The 21,745-nt window shown below is 36.9% G+C and overlaps 1 protein-coding gene across 1 annotated transcript in view; it reads right to left on the bottom strand.

The window, feature by feature from the left end:
* Positions 1–20,382, bottom strand: part of SLC6A15 (solute carrier family 6 member 15) — a 37,753-nt gene extending 17,371 nt beyond the window's left edge. The window contains exons 1-4 of the mRNA XM_040558329.1: positions 20,304–20,382; positions 10,324–10,796; positions 1,999–2,156; positions 1,383–1,509 (exon numbers count right to left, since the gene is read on the bottom strand). Coding sequence (XP_040414263.1) covers positions 1,383–1,509; positions 1,999–2,156; positions 10,324–10,612 — 574 coding nt within the window. The 5' untranslated portion in view covers positions 10,613–10,796; positions 20,304–20,382. The remainder of the gene's footprint in view (positions 1–1,382; positions 1,510–1,998; positions 2,157–10,323; positions 10,797–20,303) is intronic.
* Positions 20,383–21,745: the final 1,363 nt, after the last annotated feature.

Here is a 21,745-nt window from a genome sequence, read left to right as displayed (position 1 = left end):
GAAATAGAACGAAATCTTCGAAGAAAAAAATATATTTTTTTAATAATTTATCTTTATTTGACAACCAATCATATCTCTAAGCTAGGTCCTATGCCAAGGTAATTAATGAAAAGAAGGGAAAAATACAGCAATTTTAAGAAACTTAACACAGGTGTCAGATCTTCTCCAAAATAAAATGTCAAAAGTGATAGGATGTTATCAAATGTAGTGCTTTTCTGTGTTTTAGCTTAGTTTAAATGACCTCTGTTGAAGTTCAGTTGAGACTTTATGTCTTATGATTTGGGCAGGATAAGAGCATGTAATCTGACAAAAACTGTGGCTTCATTAATGGACAATAATAACTTGTGGAATACAGTCGACTTAACTGAGTAACAACATTCACAAATGTTTGTTTCAAATAACTGAATTTGTTTCAAATGACTATTTGTTTCAAATAACTGAAGGAAACAACTCTGGGAAAGACTCTTTAAATAAAAACACTGTACTGCTTTCCAAATGTCCCTGGTTAGGTTCTTCATTAAAAGGGAAAAACACAAAAGGTATTAATAAAAATTTAAGATCCAATATAAAAAGAAATGAAAAAAATAATAATAATATTTCAAGAGCAAGACAAATGCAAAGTGTGCAAATATTATGAGATAACCAAAACTAAGGCATGTGGAACTTTTCGTGCTGTTGCATAATATGTCTTATTGTTGCGACAAACCAATGATTCTATTGCTACCAGTTTACAAAGCAAACAGTGCTTTTATTACATGCATTTCACTGATGTTTACAATTTTCTATCTTCTGATTTTTTTTTTTTTTTGTAATGCAACGCCTCCTGCTTTTTCGCAAGGAAATATACTAAACTAAATGAAATGGAGATGCATACTAAATGAAATGGAGAAACACCCCTCTTGCACCTTTGTTTTTCATCAAGCAAGCCTGAAAAACAGTATCAAAATCAGAAAAAAATTTTTGAAAAACTGTATTCTTCTTCCTGCAACACACTAAGTAACACATAATTTTATTACTCTCTAAAATCTTGTTGACAGTGATGTTCCTTTCCAAATACAGGATATATCTTAGATGAGTTTGTTTCAAATTTTTCTAAATACCATAATGTAAAATCTTTTTAAAATTCAATATCAGTTTTGTATACAAAAATTTCTCTTTAGTTCTCTTCAATTATGTTAATAACAACCAGCTATGTGTGTATACAGATATATATATATATTTAAAAAGAGAGATAGTTCTGAAAGCAGACTTTTAATTCATATTTTTTTCTCCACTAAGCCTTCGTGGAAATCCAGTGAAATTCAGCAGAAAAACTTGCTTTTACTTAATGAGTAGATTTGTATTTGGATGATTTTTAAAACATTAATATATTACAGACTTACAGGTATGGGATGTATTTTTAACTAAAGGACACTGGTCCCACGGTAATGGATGCTGAAAAGACTGGGAAAAGTAAAACAGACTCCATCCAATAATGACATTGTAGTACAGGGCCACAAAGAAGCATACCTATTAAAAAAAAAAAAAAAAAAAAGACATACCAAAAAGGTTACATTTAATAACTACATTTGTAAATTCAAACAAACACCTACTGAACTTACTTTTGTACATTTCTGCTCATCAGACACTGAACCTATTTTTCATTAAAATAAGAACTTAATGGCTTTCACCATTACAGTACCTCATGTCAATTTGTTACACTTTCACTTTTCCCCATATTTATCATGAGACACCTATATTTCTACAGGCTATTTTTCTCCCAGATGTCTAAGGTGTTCCATAGTTCTTAATTTCAAAAATACAAAAATACTAGTTAACGGGTTTTACAAACATCCATATAACCATTTTAATGTGCTAATATAAGTTTTAGTATCTTCCAAAAACATTGTACATTGACCCTGAAGCCCAGCTACAGATCACTGTCCATTTCTTGTAGCAAAACAGACTTCAGATCACACAGATTGGACATAAATCACACAGTTAAGGTAAAAAACTTACTACACAGCTTGCAAATCCAATTCCTCCAAGTTTGGGGCTGATATAATTCCATACACCAATACTCCCTCGGCGGATTCTCTGCCCCACGGAAAGCTCCAAGAAAAAGAGTGGAATCCCTATGATCAGTAGCAAGATTAAGTATGGCACAAGATAGGCACCTACAAAGGGAACAAAGTAGAAATCAGAGAGAGTGTAGGAAGAGTCACAATCTAACACAACTCATATGAGACCATCTAATATCTTCAAGTTTGAGTTAGTGTCATTCATGACAAAGCTCTCTCTACTGCATGCAAAGAGTATTTTTAACTGGATCTTGGCCACAAATCTTGTAAAATAAGAAAAACACAGAGATATCTTATTTCTAAAGCACTGTAATATTTTGAGGCAAACCTTACTAAAAGTGAGTCATTACCTAATCTAGTTGTTTGCTTGCATGAAAATTTGGGCATATTCACAAATGTTTTAGGTCAAACTTTCAGGAGTTAAATCAACATTTTCTAAAGAAACTCTAAATCTGGGTTTGTAACAGACCAGCCAGACTGAATTTATAAGGGAAATACAGAGCATGCTGTGCTGTTACAACACTCTGAATTACATCCAATCTTCATCACAGTTTCAGAAGACCATAGTGTTCCTCTCTCCACGTGCACCTAAGATGCTCGGAAAGGGGATTTCCCAGTGTGCAGAATAGCGATACTATTCAGCTAAGCTAAGAACTGTATGGGCCCATTTATACCAGGCTCCAGACAAATACCAGAGACATGAGGTGGAAATGAAATGGTGTGCTGTAGATCCAGATAGCCCCCTTGCAGTACTCACAAGCTCTTCTTAAAGACATTTGAAAACGCAACTCTTACTTCATCTTTAGACATATATAAGTGAAACAAATCCTCTTTTCAATGTTGTATTCCCAGGAAGTGGTCATATACAATTCTAACTTTGGGATGAATCGCCATTTATTTCAGCAAAACTACTTCCAAGCAAAATATATCCATATGCTAAGTACACTGGCAGTTCAGAGCCAAACTTGATCCTTTCTGATGAGGAGTATTTAGGACTAGAGCTAACACAACATTTAGACATGAGCGATTAGCAATATGGCACCTAATTTTCACATGTGACAATTATGCTGCAATATAGGGAGGGTACTGTGCTGTCCACCCAGCTCAAAGGGCCTAAGTCTGTTGATCACAACCATTGTAAGGCTAAAGAGAAGCACAAGAGGTGCAGACTGTAATATGTCAAAGCAAGGCTACAAACTGATAACCCAGAGACACAGCTATGAAGTTGTCCAATCAGCCTATTCAACTCTGTGACAAGAGAGAAGCTGAGCACAGTTCAGAAGCTAATTTGGGATTTATCCACCTCCAGCTAAGTCCTACTTTAAGTTTCCTTTACTCAGTGCCACCTTTCTAGTTTTTGTTTTTTTTTCATGAATCTATCAAAATACACTGAAATTTACGTGTCCTTAGTAGGTGACTTATTCTCAGGGAATAGGCTTTATTTAAGAAAATTTAAAATTTTGTAAACTGTGCAGAGGCCTCAGATTTTCTGGTGCCATCTGCTCCTATTTAGGTCCATTTGCTATTTTGCTCTTCATGAAATATTTATGAACTGGACATCAGTTTTGCTTATAAAGATTTTATAAAGATCCTAAGCATGGAGTAACTAAAGTCTTGATACTAAGAAAAATAAGGAAAAAGAGAAGAGGAAGAAAATCTGAGAAAAACTACTGATGGACCAGACAAAGAACCTATTGATCTTGTTTACTCTAGAGTCTATACACCATTGTTAGCAATGAAGTAGCTTCTTGAGTTTTATTTGCATGACAATGCAATGATAATGCTTGATCAGCATTTGTTCAAAAACTATGTTCTGAACAAAGTACTGATTTTGAGGATACAATGCTACCTCACAGAGACAAATTCCATGTTCTACCTACCTATATCAGTACAGTATATACTGTCTACTTAAGTATGCAATTATAATTATTATTTGTCCTGCAACAGCAGCTACATTCTCAATCAGTACTCTGGCATCTCTTCTGGTTCATCTCATATGTGCACATAATGGAATGAACACAAAGGACTTCCTTTCAACAGTGCAAAAAGAGACGAGACAGATATAAATGTGATGAAAACTGAGAAACAGAGTAACAACATTCCAAAATGAGGATGACTATCTGTCTAAAAGTGTATAAGACATATAATACCATTAAGTACCCTTGATTTATCACCATCATTCCCCAAAAATGTCCGTGAGACAGAACTGTATTGTTAATTCACATTGTAAATGAAATACAGAAGCTTAGGCATCACTAGCTTTCAAAATGTGGTTGTATAATTCACTGAAAACCAACAGTTTTTTAAATAGTGTAACACTACTGTAAATGATACCTGATGCCTTAATTAGATAGGTGTTTCATGGCTAGGTAGAGAAAAGCCTAAACATCTCAAAAAAATTGGGGCCTAAATGACTTACCCAGTATCCCACTGGATGACTGCACTAGAGCAGGAACTGAACCCAGCTCTTCAGTGTCCCAGTCCACAACCTTAATCACAAGGCTGCAAAGTTAAGCACATGTTTAAAGACTGGGCTGATGCGGGTGCTTTATGGTGCAGTATCAACTTAAGTAGCAAGATTTATCAATTAGATTCAACTAATGAGTTAAATAAATGTGGTGTTATATCCACATTACATTATACATTACACAACCCTGTAATTCAATCTGGATGGCCAGCAGAGATTATCCCTATACTGCAGAGCTTGTGCAGAGGACCTGAAAAACTGGCCTTCTGATCACTCAAACCTGCTGAGCTCCCTTCTGATCTTGTGTCCCTCCCCATAAGAAGGACATAATGGACAATGGTGCACATCTGGCTTTCAATACAATGTGGTTTAGACACAGCTAGAACATACAGCTGTGTATCAAAGCTTCAGAATGCTTCTGTGACCTATAATTCATGTGAAACCACAGAATCTCTGAGCAAGTATTTTGTTTCAGCCTTCCCTTGAAGCAAGACATACTTCAATAACCTGTAAGATATCTTTACTTCATGATAAAACAGAATCACTATGGAAACAGTGCAGCATGTCTCTTATTTGCCAGTCCATGAAAATGTGTCCTTGGAGTAGCAGTATTGAATAAGGATCACTTTTATTTGAATTAGAACAATAAATTATACATGCTGGCCTTGAACAGCATACTAAAATTAGTTACATACATATTGTCTGCCACATCTGCCAAATAAACAATTTATTGTGGTTACAATTCTGTAGTACAATATCCCCACGTCTGCTTTCTACAGTTTAAAAATTCTTCTACCGTTAAGTCACTTTTTTGGCATATTTTGGCCTTAAACATTGACTTTCATAAGTATATATTATATAATATATATTTTCATCTCAATAAGAAAAAATATATAAAAATATAACTCATACTTCTTCACTAGAATTAACGGCAAAAATACAAATGATTTCTTGATTTCAGGAAATAGTGAATGTTAATACTGTGCACAACACAGCCAGTTTTCTTTTTTGTTGTTGTTGTTTTTTTGATGTTTCAACAAAATACCAAAGGTTTACACTGAATTTATTCACAATTACAAAACACTAATGGCTCTTATCAGGAAAACTCTAATAAAAGGTTTTAGGTTTTATCAGTATATTTATAGTCTATCCAGCTGATAGGATGGAGTTCCTGTCAGTAGTCCTTCACAGTTTTAATATGTTCAGGTGTGCCTACTTACAAAACTGTGCCTAAAGGATGAAAATCCTCTTGCCAATCAGCTTTAATGAATAATTAGGCTTCCAAAATAAAAATCAGACATCTTCAGTGTACTGAATAAGGTACAACTGAATTTCATGAGTCTGACACTATAGGGCAAATGAGAATTCAAAAACTAATATTGAAGATCTCAATGAATTCAAGCCACTGATTATAAATTATTGATCAACGGCTAAATAACAAAGTCACGGAGTCCATAATCAGTGTTGGAAAGACATGAGTATACTTGCTTTGCTCCCATTCCACTAAAATTAGACAACGAGACTAGCATCTAGTCACTACTTAGTCTTTAAGCATTTATATATTGTTTCCTCAGTATTTCTTAGGAATAGCTGCTTTGGTTTTTATAAGCCCACAGAACTTAACTGATCAGACGGATGATATTTCAGTGTAAAATCCAGACTACTTCTCTATAGAACATCCTAATATGATTCCACCTGTGTCAATCTTTTCAAAATGTATTAGCAAGGTAATCCTCTATAGATTTCTTCATGCTACTCACACCTTTATCTGTTTATCATTATTTACTAGTTCTTTTGTTTTCTAACATTACAGGAATATTAAAATAACCGATCTTAAAAACAATAAAATAAAATAAAAATAAGTCAATTAAGTTAATGCCCATGAAATTACAAAACAAAATATACTTCGTTTACTTCTAATATGTGAATGTAACATTTGAGTTCAACTTTTTACTTTAACCAAACAGAATAAACTTTAAATATTTCCTTTGCTTGAAGAAGGTGAAAGGTGTGCAAGCTACTCACAAGATGATTGCAATGAACAGCACGAAAATATAGGTCTACTTTGTCACTATTTGTTAACCTCATTGCATGACTGAGTAGATCTGATGTTTATTTTTAAGGCTCACTATCAATCACAGGAAACTGAGGCAGCTTTGAATCTACAGCATGCTAATATTGCTGAAGGCCAGGGTCACTTGTCCACATGAAGGCACAAGAGATATCACAGCTTAATAGACCGTTAGGAAGGGAGGAGTCATCCCGGTTTTGAGGTCAGTCGATGTATTAGAAAGTCACAAATAACAAATAAAGTACACTAGCAGAGAACAGAATAGGGATCAAAAAACAAGTGAGTGTGTTAATCAGTAGGAAAAGGTCTTCCTGCTCCCCTCTTCCAGTTTATCCTCAATGTCTTGCTTTTCTGTCGACATCCTGAACTTCAGTGATTCCTCCCTCATCCAGAACAGCCCAAATGTGATTAGGACATATTTGTGAAGATGAAATGTGGATTGAACCACTTCAGGTTCCACTGAATCCAAAGACTCTGACAAGCACCAAAACCAATGAAAGGAGGCAACAGGACTGAGTGCATGAGCAACCTGGGCGGAGTGTATGAGGAAGAACTGTCCTGTGTGGTGCTAACAGCTGTTATATCTGTTCTCCTATCTCATATAACTTCTCTCTGACTCTGTAATTAAATATTGTAAGACAAAGACTTGTATTAGTGTCTAAAAAACAATGAGTTGTTATCATACTGTGTTAATTATTGCCCTTCTATTCACACTGGCTTCAGCTCCAGATGATTTAAAGCATGGTGTGTTCTCTGAATTCACTGAAACTGCTCGTTTTCACCAGCACATCTCCAAAAAGTAAGTGGAGGAAATTTGTTTTCATGCTACAGACCAGAACTAAAAATAGAGATTGGAAAAATATCTATAGATGTTCAAATAGTGTAGCAGTGTACCAATAAAGAAGTTACACTCAAACCAAACACAGATACTTCACTGAAACAGAATATAGCTCTGAAGTCAATAGTGTTGGCACAACACAGACCATAGTCACAAATAAGCCAAATCTGTCCAGTAAGCAGGGTGGTAGACACCAAATATTCTCTCCACAAAATCCCCTAATAGTATACATCCATTCAGGCTTATTTTCCTGTGTCTGTTCTATGTTTATTTTGTTGTTTATGTTTCAGTAGTTTGAAAAAAAGGAAAAAAAAAATAAGATTACTACATGGTTAAGTTTACCTTCTTTTACTGGCTTTGGAATAGTCACTGTTAGAAGAAATTTGTGAAGGAAATTCTTTAATGAGTAACTATGTTTTTTTCTCCTTCTTTTTGTTTTAAGCTTGGAGTGTATTTATTGGTTTACCACTATTTATTAGACTCATCTTGCCTGATGGTATTTGCCAAATAGAAGTTGTTTAAAGACAGGGAAGAAAATGAAAAATGTTTGAACATGATTAAAAGTGGAGACATTACCATATACTCCACTGAAGCAGTTGTAATAAAAATCCCCATTAAGTTACATTATCCTTAGAGGCTTCAACAGTAATTTACAGTAAAGCTGTATCAGCAAAAGACTACAAAACAGTTCTGATACTGATATTTTGAATGGGTTGTATAAAAACACTAATTTTACCTAGAATGAAACGTATATAATAACATTTATTTAGCAGAACACTGGAACCTCAAGTAAATGTGTGTAGTTTTTTTACCATGTGTTTGAACTTCTCCCTCCTTCCTTCCCCCTCTTCCCTTATTCATTTACACATCTGTGAGAATTATCTGTCCATCTACATGCCCCAGTGTATATGCTTCAATGTTTTGCATCACCTTTTCTATCCTGCATTATAGTTAACTTGAAAGCCAAGAAAGTTTTCACTCAAATGATCACTTGCTTTCCACTGAAGCTTGTAAATTGCTAAAATGATGCAAAACTACTGTTAAAAGCAAAATACCTCCTTGCCCTGGCCATATGCAGAAAACATTGCATCTCCACAAACTATTCTACACAAGAAAGTTCCTGAAATCACTGTACACGTAAAATGATTGCATATTTATTTTTTCAAGTTTGATTAATGAAATACCTGACTCCCTTAAGGGTTTTTGTTGCTGTTGTTTTTTAAAATGAAAAAATATAATTACTTTTAATACATTTATATTTGACCTAAATTAAATTTGCACTCACTGTCAGAGTAACTTTAAAAGCTCCTGATAATATGAATCCAATAGTCTAAGGAACTTACCAACAGATCTTTTCCTGTTGGTTTGAAGCAGAATCCAAGGCACTTGCAAAATTAGTAACTAACTACATTAAACGCAGACTTTCAGAAAGAACACAAATATTCAAAACAAACCAATGTAATGCATTAGTCTTGAGCTACATCCTTACGCCACACTTAGAATGAAAGGATCTAGAATATAAGTATTTTAATAGCTACAACTGTAACTAGAATTAGTTTGTTTTAAAACAATTTAATAAACGGAACATTTTTTTTTTCGAGTAGTAGTGATTCATGGTCAAGTCTATAGTGTCTAGTAGACTAGAGGAGGTTGTCACTCATTGAAAATACGTTTTTGAGAAACTACATTCAACTTCTGTTTTCTCAGCTAACATCACTGTTACAGATGGAAAAAAAAATAGCTTCCACACAAACCATTAAATCAACTATTTAATGACGTTCTCTCCAGAATAAAGGAGAAACAAAAAGGAAGTTAAACGAGAGTGAAAAAATCTTACAACAACTATAAAAGAAATTAGATTTTATCCTGGAGATGGAAGATGTGAAAGTAAAACCTCAATTTCTACTGTTTAAATTGAATGAGAGAACATATAGAGAATTATACTCTTATTATACTCTAGGCTCATTTCTGTATTTCTCAGTTACATCGGTTTTGCCATTCAACCTCTGAAATCCAGCATGAATAAAATGTTATTCTTTATTTTCTGTTCTGTAACACAGATTCAGTTTTTGTATAACGAAAAGCAACAGTTTTGTTTCAAATTCAGCTAGGGAATTCTCTAGAATAGGATGAACATTAATGTAGTATAGTAGGGTACAGTACAGCATAGGATAAAACACTAAACCTGGAAGAAAGCCTCCAGCCAACTACTTCATTCTACATTCAAGACCATAGAGCTAATAAATAAAATGCTTGATTTTATTATTTTAAGTGAGAGATAACTTATTTAGGAAAATAGAACTATGTAACAGCACAAACAGATATATTTCCTTAATGTAAATTTTATTATCTAAATAACTAATTATCAGTAAAAAATCCTTTTTACTCCTACAGTATTTTGTTCTTCCATGAAGTAAACCATGAACTAATGGCCTAGGCGCTAAAGGGAATTAAAAAGCAAACTGTGAAGCTTAGTACTGCTAAATACTAAAGACTGAATACTGCTTTGCTCTTTAAAGTGGATGCATATTTAATGACTGGATTTATTGTGCAAATACGATACAGAACACTTTAGCACAACAATAACCAGGTCCTAAATAATGCAACCCTTCCAGAAAGACCTAGAATGGTTTTGCTTAACCCCTGGTTAAGTTCATATCAAGAACTGTAAGAAACTTTCTGCCCTGAATCTAAGAAGAATCTGCTACTTACTTTAGCCAATATGTCTCTCTAAATAAAAAGAATATGCTTTATTCCTTGTAGGCTCTGGCATAAATTAAAAGAAAAATCTGACAAGCCGTAGCAGGTTCTACTGTGATTATCTGTGCTAACCTTGAAATCTTAAAAGTTAGCTTCATCATTTAGCTACTGCTGTCACAAGACTTACCTCCACCATTTTTCTGACACAGATATGGGAATCGCCACACATTCCCAAGTCCCACAGAAAATCCAACTTGTGCCAGAATATATTGGAGTTTGCTGTTCCAAGCAGGTCTTTCATCTTCCACATCTGAGCCTTCTTCAACATCTACATCTTTTTCTTCCTGATCATCAACCATAAGCTCACTCTTCTTAAAGGCATCATCTGAAGAGTCTTCATTAGAGAGAAGGTCCTTAACCGACTCAATGACCTCATCATCTAGTTCTCTTTTCACTACCTTGCTGTTCTTAGGCATTTGTACTCTAAGAAAAATACAGAAGTCAAGTTCAATTGAGACAGGTGGAGAAGCACTGAAGAAAGCTCTCCCTCTGCTTGGACAAAAATCTTGAAGAAATAGATTTATGATGTAAACTGAGTCCTTGATAGTAGGAAATCAGAATAAGCACTTCTGTTCCTGATTGTTGTCCTACTGAAAGTATCTGTGGAAAAATAATAATAATAACAATAAAAGAATATTATTACACCATGCAGAAGAAAATTAAGAAATCATATGCTCTGTTTTACCTATTTCTGCTTATCTCTGATTTGAGGACAAAAAGAGAAGAAAGGAATATTAAACTACTTTAAAATTGTAAGACTTAAGTTCACTTATTGGTCTTAAATATTTGTATAAAATTCATTTCATTCACTTGCTGAGGGCTTTGTTTAGACTGATAGACTAATTTTTCATATTTCAACCTGGCAGCATAAACAGATTCTTCTTAGTAGGTACAATGGGGCATGCACCTTATATACAATTTAGGATTCCAGTTCCATTCTTTCCTGACTTAATATCTCTACTTTAGCTGTTAAGTTTATTAAAAATATATTTTAAACAAAGTAGATTAAATTTTGGGAGCCATTTCTGAAAATCATACTTGAATTAAGATGTTCATGTATCATACGAACCCAGTACTTCAAAACCAAGGGAGGCTTTTTCTCCCATATTCTTTTTCTCATAGATAGCTGAGAACTGTATATGTTACTGGACTGATAGCACAATAATTGATTATCATAATTGATCAATATCTCATAAGATCAAGCACCTCAAGGCTGCTTGAGAGTCCAGTGACAGATCACACAGAAAGAAGTTAAGGCACTGGAATGCAGCCCACACCTTATCCGGAAGATACTTCAGAAAAGCAGAACTAAAACCTTTGTCAGCAAAAGTATTATCACCAGCCTCATGGCTGACAGCACAATTACCTTTCCAATAATTTCCTAGGATTTTGAAACTAAACTTCACTCCAGTTGCATACTGCACTCCATTCTAACCTCCTCCCCATTTATTCCCTAGACTCGTATTCACTGCCTTGTGACTTTTCCTCTACTTCCCTTTACTGCCTCCTCTCACCAACTCCACCTCTGGCACACCACTTTACATCCTGGTTCTAGTCGCTGTTTCAGTAGTTGTGACTGAACTATTTAAGTAGAACCAGGATGCAAACACTAATAACGCATTAAGTTGAAGCATTTAAACAATCCTATGGAGCTTTGGGACTCTTGTACTTCAACTACTACTTCTAGTCACATTCCAACTTTCCTTCCTTTTGATCCACCAGTGTAATTACTGCAGGCTTCTCATTGCAGTATTAGTAATAAACTCTGGGATTGTCAAGTGAAAATGAAACAAGTATTTAATACAAAAGTTGCATTGGTGAACCTACATCAGTATTTGTCTGTATGGTCTGAAATCCTTTTCTAACTGTAAGAAACGGTATTTACAGTCTGAAAGACCAGCTATTTATCGAATTTATTAAAATACTTTAAAAGGTCATATCTCTAGAAATGTTTTAGATATAGTGGACTTGCAGGGCAGCAATATTATTTATCTGCTGCTCTCACAGATGAGTCACTGCATTGCTACACTTCACAATAAACTGAAATAAAAAATATCAAGCCCTAGCACAATATCATATTAATTTTCCTTTCATTACTTTCCATTAAGCAGGTTGTTGTCAATAGCATATCACAGTATAGACTGCAAATATTTGAGGAAAATGCCAGAGGCATGCTCAGCAGACTAGTGGGACCAATGCAAGTTTTTAACTGTATTGGTTTCTAATTCAGTATGTTTCATTGTCCACACTGCATCAAGATTACACTGCTAAAGTCTTTTAGGATACATCACAAATTCACAGTAGTCTCCAACTGTCAGACTTCACAATCTGTTGTTCTGTACTAGTAGAGTCTGTGCTAAACCAGATGAGAAGTCCTACCTCAGCAGACAGTACCATCAGGTGTACTTTTTCAAAACGCAGTCCCACTTGGTTTGTGCAATGGACTCTATGTTAGGAACTTCTACACAACACACCCAGGAGGCTTGCACAGAAGCCTGTTTCTTTGATCAACCCATACAGAAGGCAACAAGAAAACACTCAACTTGTGTCTGGATATGAACTGCCCTCGAGTAAAGGCTCAATAAGGAGATATCTAGTTAAGTTATTCACCAGCAGAACTGGCTAACCAGGAATCAGTGAACAAGCTTATTTGTAACATACTATTGAACATTAGCACTTCTACCTATAAAATACTATTTTAGCTTCCCACATACTTTGGCTCTAGTCAAATACAGAACTGAAGTTCTTCATTAGCATCAAGTAATAATTAGGAAATATCATGCCAAATTCTGTTAAATTGTTCATTCAGTTCCAATTCTAGCTACCTTCTACAGAGACTTCTGCAGTATACAGCATTATGTGATTGGACTGGTTCTCCTTGATGATCTCATTAATAAATGTACATAACAAACCACCACATTTACCAACCAAGTTACAGAATTTGGTAGCATAGACTCAGCCATTACTGTCATCATTTTAAGCTCCAACTCCTAATCTTGCCACATACGGTAAAATATTACTACACGATACTATTGACTACCAGCATTTTGGATTAGAAGTAAATGCCTAAAATGTAACTTAGCCTTATTAAAGCTGCTGGTTGTGTTGTTGTTGTTGTTGTGTTTGTTTTGTGTTTTGTTTTTCTATATTAGATCTGCGTTCATGGGAATTAGGCTGCACTGATTTTAATTCTGGTTTCCAGGCAGTTTTCACTCACACTTTTCATAATTACAACTTCTGTCATGTGGTCAGATGTCAAACATTGAAGGGCAATTTTTATTATCACCTATACTGGAGAATATATTTGTTTTCCTGGACTTTTCCTCACTCAAAGCAGGAAAAGAAAGATGCTATCCCTCTTCTTATGTAAAATCCTTCCAATCCAACATTTAATTCTACATTGAACCTGCACAACTTGTCTTTATTGTTTGAGGGAATTTTTAAAAGACCACAAATTGCTGAACAGTACTCACAATTCAGTTAAGATACATTTAAAAAAAAATTTCTCATTGAATTAACAGTAATCAAAATCTGAGTTAGCATGAGCAAACTTTTGGGAAAGAAGTTGCTAAATCAAATTAACTGGATTTTTAGGATGTCTTACTAGTATTGTTCTTGATATGTTAATATTCCTATTTCTTTCTGGTAGTGAAAGATAAAACAGTGAGTCTTTTCTGACACATCAAGAAACTTTCCTTCTCAGAAGACAGTGGGAATTCTGTTATTTTCTTCTGTGGGAGAAGAATCAAGCTTTAATGGATCAGCGTGCAGAAGAAAAGTAACCTGATTAGACTGCCACATTATTAGCAGATTAAGCAATAATAATCCCTTACAATATGGAATTCAGACCTAAATTAGCTCTTAGGAGATCTGGAGCTTAGCTTGCTATACAGCTTTTTACTTCAGGTTCAGGAACAAATTCTGAAATACTAGCACAGGGAGATAAGACCTGCAAAGCCTCTGCTGACCAATCTGCAGGCATTTGCAGCAGTACTCAAAGGAATTCTGTGAGCCAAAACAGTGGAAGACACATTCAGAAACATTTTGTTGCATACCCTTTTCCCTAATTTTCTTATATGTATTTCTTGTAAGGGATTTGTAATAGTTCTGTTCAACCCTGCCTGTTCCTGTTCACCTTTACACTGGTTATAGTGAGGGATTCCTTTCTGACACATCTTCATTAGACACTGTCAGATCTGCATGCCAAAATATAGACACTTAGTAGACCAACACAGTACTTTCAGTTCTCTCAATTGCGTAGTACCAATAAACAATTAAGTTATGATGCTGGAGATTTTCAAACCTGCACAGAAAAACAGGTACAAAAAAAAAAAAATCTCACTTGCTGGCAAATTTGCAAGTAGAATAAGTACAACTGCCCCATGTTCTTGCAATTACAAAACAAGCCACTATAAAAAGCCATTTTCAAAGCAATTTTGTGTAAACATCCCACAATGCCATAGTAACAACTAATATACTGATATTAAGGAACTTCTAGAGATGCTTTTCTGACAAATTAAAACATGACTATTTTTACATTTTTAAAAGGAATGCATTCTTCTCTGAAAAGCCATGTCCAATAAACCCTCCATTCTCTTCTAACATAGTGTAATTTATATTCTGGTTATCATGTTTTTACATCTAATCAAAGCATCTCAGTAGAATTATTTACATTCAGATTTTAACAAATGACATAATCCTCAAATCTTTGATCAAAAATGGTTTCAATTTTCATCTACAATTGGAAAGAAAAAAGGGAAAAGAAATAATGTGTCTGTACTATCATAAAGGAATATCAAACAGCTCAGAAAAAAAATATGTTCGAGAAGTCTTAATATGCTATGGTACCATCATAAAAAATAGGGAAAAAGGAAAGAATGGATACCTTTTTAAATTCAATGTTTGACATTAAAGGAAAAAAAAAAAGTTATTTCTTTGGAGCTCATTGATCTTCTCAGATGAAGCAGTTCAACATACGAGCCATGACTGCTGGAGGGATACCAAAAAGCAATATATCTCTCAGATTTGAGGGTAGACTGTTGCAGCACAGTGCACAAGCATTACCACAAGCTTATATATTCCTATTGACAAAAGCCTCCACCTTGACTCCAAGTGAAGAAACAGGTGATTCAGTAGAGGACACAGAACTAAAAGTCAAAACCGCTCACCATGGCAGACATTCAGAAAATATCTTGACTGACATTCATGTCAAAGGTTTCAGTCAATGAAATTACTTGTTGAGAATTACATGCCAAAGTGAAGAGGAGCTTTTGCACCTTACAGAAACCTATAAAAGCTAGGCAGTGTATTGAAACAACCAATACAGAAAATGGGAGGACTAAATTTTAGCAGAAAAAGACTGTTGTGAGTTGGCAAAAAGGAATCAGACAATTGGTGCAGCTAATGGTCATGTCTGACTACGAGAGAAAGAAAACTGCAAACCTGGTTTTGTGGGATTACTGAACTGTGAAGAATGGCTATTGCTGGGGGAATCTGTGTACAGATAGATAATTATTTCAGCAAGAGTTATATTGTGTTACACTACGCACTTAACAGACTGAATTAGTGCTGCAATGCAGCATTATGTCTTTTGGCGAAAGCAAGAATATGGACCATACTCTTTTTGCCTAGTCAAGTCCATTTTACCTACGTACTCAAGCAGCCATTATACTGCTCTTCAGTATATCAAACTACATGATATAGGACTTTGCCCTCGTCCATTTAATGCAGCCTGTTAGTTACAGATATAGATTCAAGAGGTACCTAACTTGAGCATAATGAAAGATAATTATATTTTGAGCAATGAAACTTAGCATCACTGAAGAGTGTAGATAAATGTATCTGAGACATTCTACGCCCACCACAGACACTACATGACAGTGTTTTAAAAAAAATAAATAAAAACCTGGGGGGTATGGGAAACTTGAAAACAACAACAAAAAGAATATTTTTGATTCTGGTATCTTCTATAAAGTTAAAAATATCGTTAGACTATAGCAAATACTATTTTTTGTTCTTTTCATTGCGTGTAACCTTTGAAATTATATGGGTCTTACAGTAGTTTCTCACCAGCTTTCCATAGACTTCTCAGCATTTCTTCTTGCAATCACTATATTTAAGACACAAGATTAAATTTCAGTCTTGCTGTAATGATGGGTAGTTATACAAACTTCAGTGACATTGGGTCTGCTTAATATTACCAGAAATTTGTTCTCAGGTTCCAATACAATGTCTTCCAGTCAATGCATCAAGAACCTGATGAAAATTTTAAACCTCAGACTAGTCTCCCTGAGTCTAGTTTACGGGAGAACACTCTCTACAGTTTTAAGAAAAACACAATGGTTTGATAACAAGAGTAAGATTTTCTTTCCCAGATAATGTTCATATTTCTTCAACTCAATGCTGAACAGAAATATCTGAGAGAGAAGTGTAACAACTTAGAGCTCCTGAATGGCCTTTTTTTTTTTTCTTTTCATTGCATGTAATCTTTGACTTATTTCATCTTACAGTAGTTTCTTCTCACGCTTTCATAGATTTCTCAGCATTTCTTCTCACAGTCAACTTCACTGAAATACTTCACAGACTTGGCGGGGTGTGTGCTATCATTGTACTTTCCCACTCAGATGGAGGAAACTTCTTCAAATTTAGTAGATACCTGCTCTTCCAGCTGAAGTTGTGTGAAGTAATGCTAACAATTCTGAAGATACTTCACTTTTCATGGTGAAGTAAAAAAGTCATAACTGTTGCAACATGAATAAAACCTCTATTTTCTATATTAACCATTAAACTTACCATGACCATGATTTTACTGTAAATCTATACATGCTTTTGAGATGGGAGAGAATATGAAAATATATTAAAGAATTCCTTTAAACACTGAAGTGTATTAAGTTTCAAAATGTAGTATTGAAACTAGACGTTATCAGATATATAGTTGCCCTACAGACCTTAATTTTCTCCCCTCTGGCATCTGAATGGATCAATAATAAAATCAGGTTGTCCTTGGGGAAAAAAATATATGTATATTTATGTATATATTATTGATTTCTGCTCTGTTTGTTTTCTACACATAAGCAAAAAAGATGAATTGTCACAGACGTTATCACAAATCTTGGTTCTCCTCAGATCTGTTGTTTAATTTCATGACATAAATCAGCTCTCCGTTTAAATTAGAGTAAATCCCGAATTTAAAAAGAAAGTGATTAATCCAAATTCCCTTATAGAAAATCCTATACTGGAAACTCCCTATTCCCATTTCCCATCCTTCTTCCATTTTTAGCATAAGAAGAGCATGCTGAATCATTGCACTGCAGTATGAATTTCTGGCACTTGAAATACAAAAATAATAGCATTTGCCAACAGCAGAAGTCTATTTTCCCAAGTGGAAGATAGACTACTGCCACCATGAACTAGATTCAGGGCTTTGCTGGAACATAGCATTACACAACCTTATTCTTTTCTTTCTTCAATAGCAAATATGGAAGCACAGTCTCAGAGTGAAGAAGATTATGTTACATTGCAGGCTTCTGGGTAGCTCGGATCAGTTATTACCACTCCCTTAAAACTCTTCTAACAGTTACCAATGTTATTTGCTACTTAGTATGCACTTCCCACATTTTGTGCACTCAGCTCCTTAGAAGAATAACATTCAGCTAACATTTGTCATTGTATTTTTCCTAGCATTTCCCGAGTAACAGCAAGGCTACTTTGAATTAAATTTCAAGGAAGAATGGAGTTGCTTAAGTTTGAGATGTTACCCGCTGATATGTCAAAGTTCTTCTGCAACCAATTGAGAATAAGAGATCTTTAGTCACACTGAAAAGCTGCTACTGATCATTTATTTATTTATTTATTTATTTATTACAATCTATTGGCATGCTGATATATAAAAATGAGCAAAGGACCCAAAACTGTTCTTCCAAAAACCAATAGATATTGTCTTTTCAAGCAAGAACATTATACCTTTATATGAGTGAAAAAGTCGGTGCGATGGATCATCTGGGGATGTAGGTGCACATGCACTTAAAATTGTGGACACTCTTGGCTGTGCACTAGAGATTTTCAGAAGAAAAACTATCTTCCCAAAAGATTCCTGCTGCAAATACTTCTCAAGCAATTTAATTCTATACCACTCACACAGCAACTATTCCAATAAAACATAACAATGCAATTCATACCAAAAGAATTACCTATAATTAGTAGATTGTGTGTTTCTTGTTGCTATCTCCCAAACATTTTTCTTAATAACCTGTGATTATTTTTTCTTTTTCGATAAATTCAACATTTTAAAAGTGTTGTGCATACAGGCTTTTGCAATATACAGAAGAGAAAAAAGAGTTGACAGAGTTGTTCAAACTATATGGTCCTAATCTGCACTACTACTTTTTCTTTTGCTTGCCTGTAAGAAAAAAGAAAACTGTAAAAATGACAACACACTAGAGGTCAACATGAATCAGCTCATCCCACAAAAGCAGTTTTGAGGTGTCTCAGCAGTTTGACTTCTTCAATTTCACTGTCAGTGGCAGACCTGAACAGCAATTAAATGGCTTCATTTTTCATCCACAAATCAAAACCAATGGGATTTCCTGTTCTTGAATCTGAAGTGCAAAACTGAATCCCAAGGGAATTGTTGATATGCATCAAATGTAGAATCACATTGTAATTCTAACATTATCTTAACATGTTCTATGTGTAAACCAAAATCTTGTATATTAGCCAAGACAAAATTAAGCTCTCTTTATCTATTTACTTTGTAAAGTTTCCTTTTTAATAAGATCTTGATAATGAGTATCTAGAAACCACACTGCTAAACAGAAACGAAAAAAAAAAAAAAAAAGGTATATTGAAGTAACTTTTTATCAATTGGAGAAAGCAGAAATGATAATACATCCAGTGCATATGTACATTACATCAGATAATTAAATTTTTATTTTCTTCATTTATACTTTTCTTTGGAGGGTGGAGCAGAGATTTGGATCCCAATCCTACAGTATGTGACAATAGCATATTCACAGTGACTTACTATTTGAAAATAATTAGGCTTCTCTTAGAAATCAATACTACGGCAGTGAGCGTGATATGTTAGCAATATCACACAGACAAAATAAAATGGCTGATAAGGGTGAGGTCTTGACTACATCTTTTACAAATAAAACATAGTGCAATTTGCTGAAATGGAATAAATCCTATTACAACCTCTCCTTGGCAAGACTGTGACAGTGAGGGCATATTTCAGTCATCTCATTTACTTCCACAGGAAAAGCAAAGCACCTCAAAGAAATCCCAGTTCACTCTAACACAAGCGAAATCGGAACAAAACCACCAAATGCGGGAATAGGAAACTAAAAGGAATAATAAGAAAATAGAGTAGGGAAAAAAATAATCACGGTAAGAAAACCATGGACCCGTCGCCGTGCGGATGTTGCAGTGGGCTGCAACCATTCGCATCCTGAACGGAAAACAAGCCCCAGACGCCCCGAGGTTGGGAAAAGGTCCTCATTACAATACCCACCCAAACATGGCTGACACCGTGGCGCACCAGCCCCGAGCCCGCCGGCCCCTCCAGGGATGAGGGATACGGGCGGGGACGGCGGCGGCGGAAGGCACCCGGCCTCTCCCCTCCGGGCGCCGCCTCCGCCCCTGCAGCGCCGGGCTCTGCGCCGGCCTCCGCCCAGCCTGCGGGCGCTGCCTCCGCGGCTGCGGGAGGAGGAAGGGAGCGGAACAAGGATGCAGGCGGCCGCTGCCGGCGGGACTGGCAGCACCCCCTCTCCGCGCCTGCCGGCCCTCGCCCCGTCCTTCCCCGATAGGCAAACTGCACGGTCACTACGTGCGCCACGCGAGGGAGATGAATGCGGTTGCTGTCACTCGTGGTAGGCAAAGGATGCAAATCCCTCGCCATAGTAATGAGAGAAATAAATAAATAAATAAATAAACAGCTAGCACCGCGCTCCCTTATAACCTAACCCACCGCTGCGTTAAAACCGCATGGGCGGCTTCCAGCGGGCGGTCGCTCGCTGCTGTCCTCTGAGGGGGATACCGCGCTGTACCCGGCGCACACGCGAGGGACCCGACCGGCCGCTGCCGCCTGCGCCGCCGCCTCCGCCTTACCTCCTCCGCCCGCGGGGCTCGCCGGGCGCCGGCAGCGGGAAGGGGCCGGGTGCCCCCGCGGGCGCGGGGCGGCGAGCGGGACTGCGCGGGCGCGGGGCTCAGCGGCAGGCGGGCGGCGACGGCAGGCACATGTGGCCAGCCCCGGCTGCGGCGGCGTTTAAAGACAGACATAAAAGCGGCGGGGGGAGAGGAAGGGGGAGGGCAGCGGCGGGCGGGGGAGCCGCACCTCCTGACGCAGGGAGGAGCGCGCCCCCCCACACACACACTGCCTGCAGCAGCATCTCCTCCGCTGGGTGCTGGCGGGAGGAGGGCAGAGGAGGCCGAGGGAGGAGGATGGAGACGCCCGCCGCGGGCGCTGCCGCCCCTGCGCCTCCAGCGCGGCCCCGCCGCGGAACCCCACTGCGGGAGGCGACGCCGCGGTGCCCCTTGGGCTGGGGAGCGGGACACAGGCCGGTGGGGGAGCCTCAGCACGGCAGCGGGCGTGGGTTTCCTGGGAGATAGCGGAGGTTTTCCGGAGGAAGAGTGAGGGGGCTGAGAGCGCGGGGCTGAGAAAGGACGGGAATCAGTCAGAAGGGCGGCCGCAGCGGGTCCATCTGCGTGCTGGAAAGCGGCAGGCAGCTGGGGGGATGAGGGATGTTGAGTGAAGAAGGGATGGAGAGAAAGCTTGGGGAGGACAGAAGCACCAACCATCTCCCGTGGTGGCGGCGCACAAGTCTTGCAGCTCAGGCTTTCACCGCTGCCACAAACCGCATGACAATGAGTTGGGATATTCCCTTTAATCACCCCTGAAACTTCCTGTCATTAAGCCTGTCCACTGGCTTTCTACCAGTTTTTGTTGTTGTTTGGTTTTGTTTTTGTCGTTTGTTTGGTTTTCTGTGTGTGTATGTGCATTTTTCTGGAAAAAAAAAAAAAAATATATATATATATATATATTGATTCTGGCTATAAAGGAAGGCTTGTAATAAAACCAAGAAAGTAAGCAGTTCAAAGGCATGGCAGCCGGAAAAGAAAGGGATATTTACTTTGATGGAGATAGGCATGATGAAGTGAAGACCAAACCTTTTTAATGTTGTCTGAATAATTATTGCATCAACTTCAATCTTACCACATGCTGAAAAAAAAAAAAAAAAAAAAAAAAAAAAAACCTTTCTTACAAACAAGAAGAATTTTTCAAAGAGTTAGAAATTTGGACTCGCCAGCTGATTTGCACTTCCACTTATCTTACTCAGAAAGTTGTCCTGCAAACTTATGTTCTTATTTCATCTCCATCATCAAAAGTAATTCGTCACACTATGGTGTATTTCTCCGTGTTGTTACTAGTACACTGAACTAAGAATTTCCACAGGCTGTATTTCAGTTATGTCTAAAAAATCCCGTAAGCAATATATTTTGCATCTCGTGATTTAATCTTATTTGGAACTCAGTAAAAATGAAATTACCTC

The sequence above is a fragment of the Cygnus olor genome, chromosome 1 (genome assembly GCF_009769625.2).
Source record: "Cygnus olor isolate bCygOlo1 chromosome 1, bCygOlo1.pri.v2, whole genome shotgun sequence".
NCBI lineage: Eukaryota > Metazoa > Chordata > Aves > Anseriformes > Anatidae > Cygnus > Cygnus olor.
The sequence above is the reverse complement of the archived record's forward strand: the minus strand, read 5'-3'. Positions and strand labels throughout refer to the sequence as shown.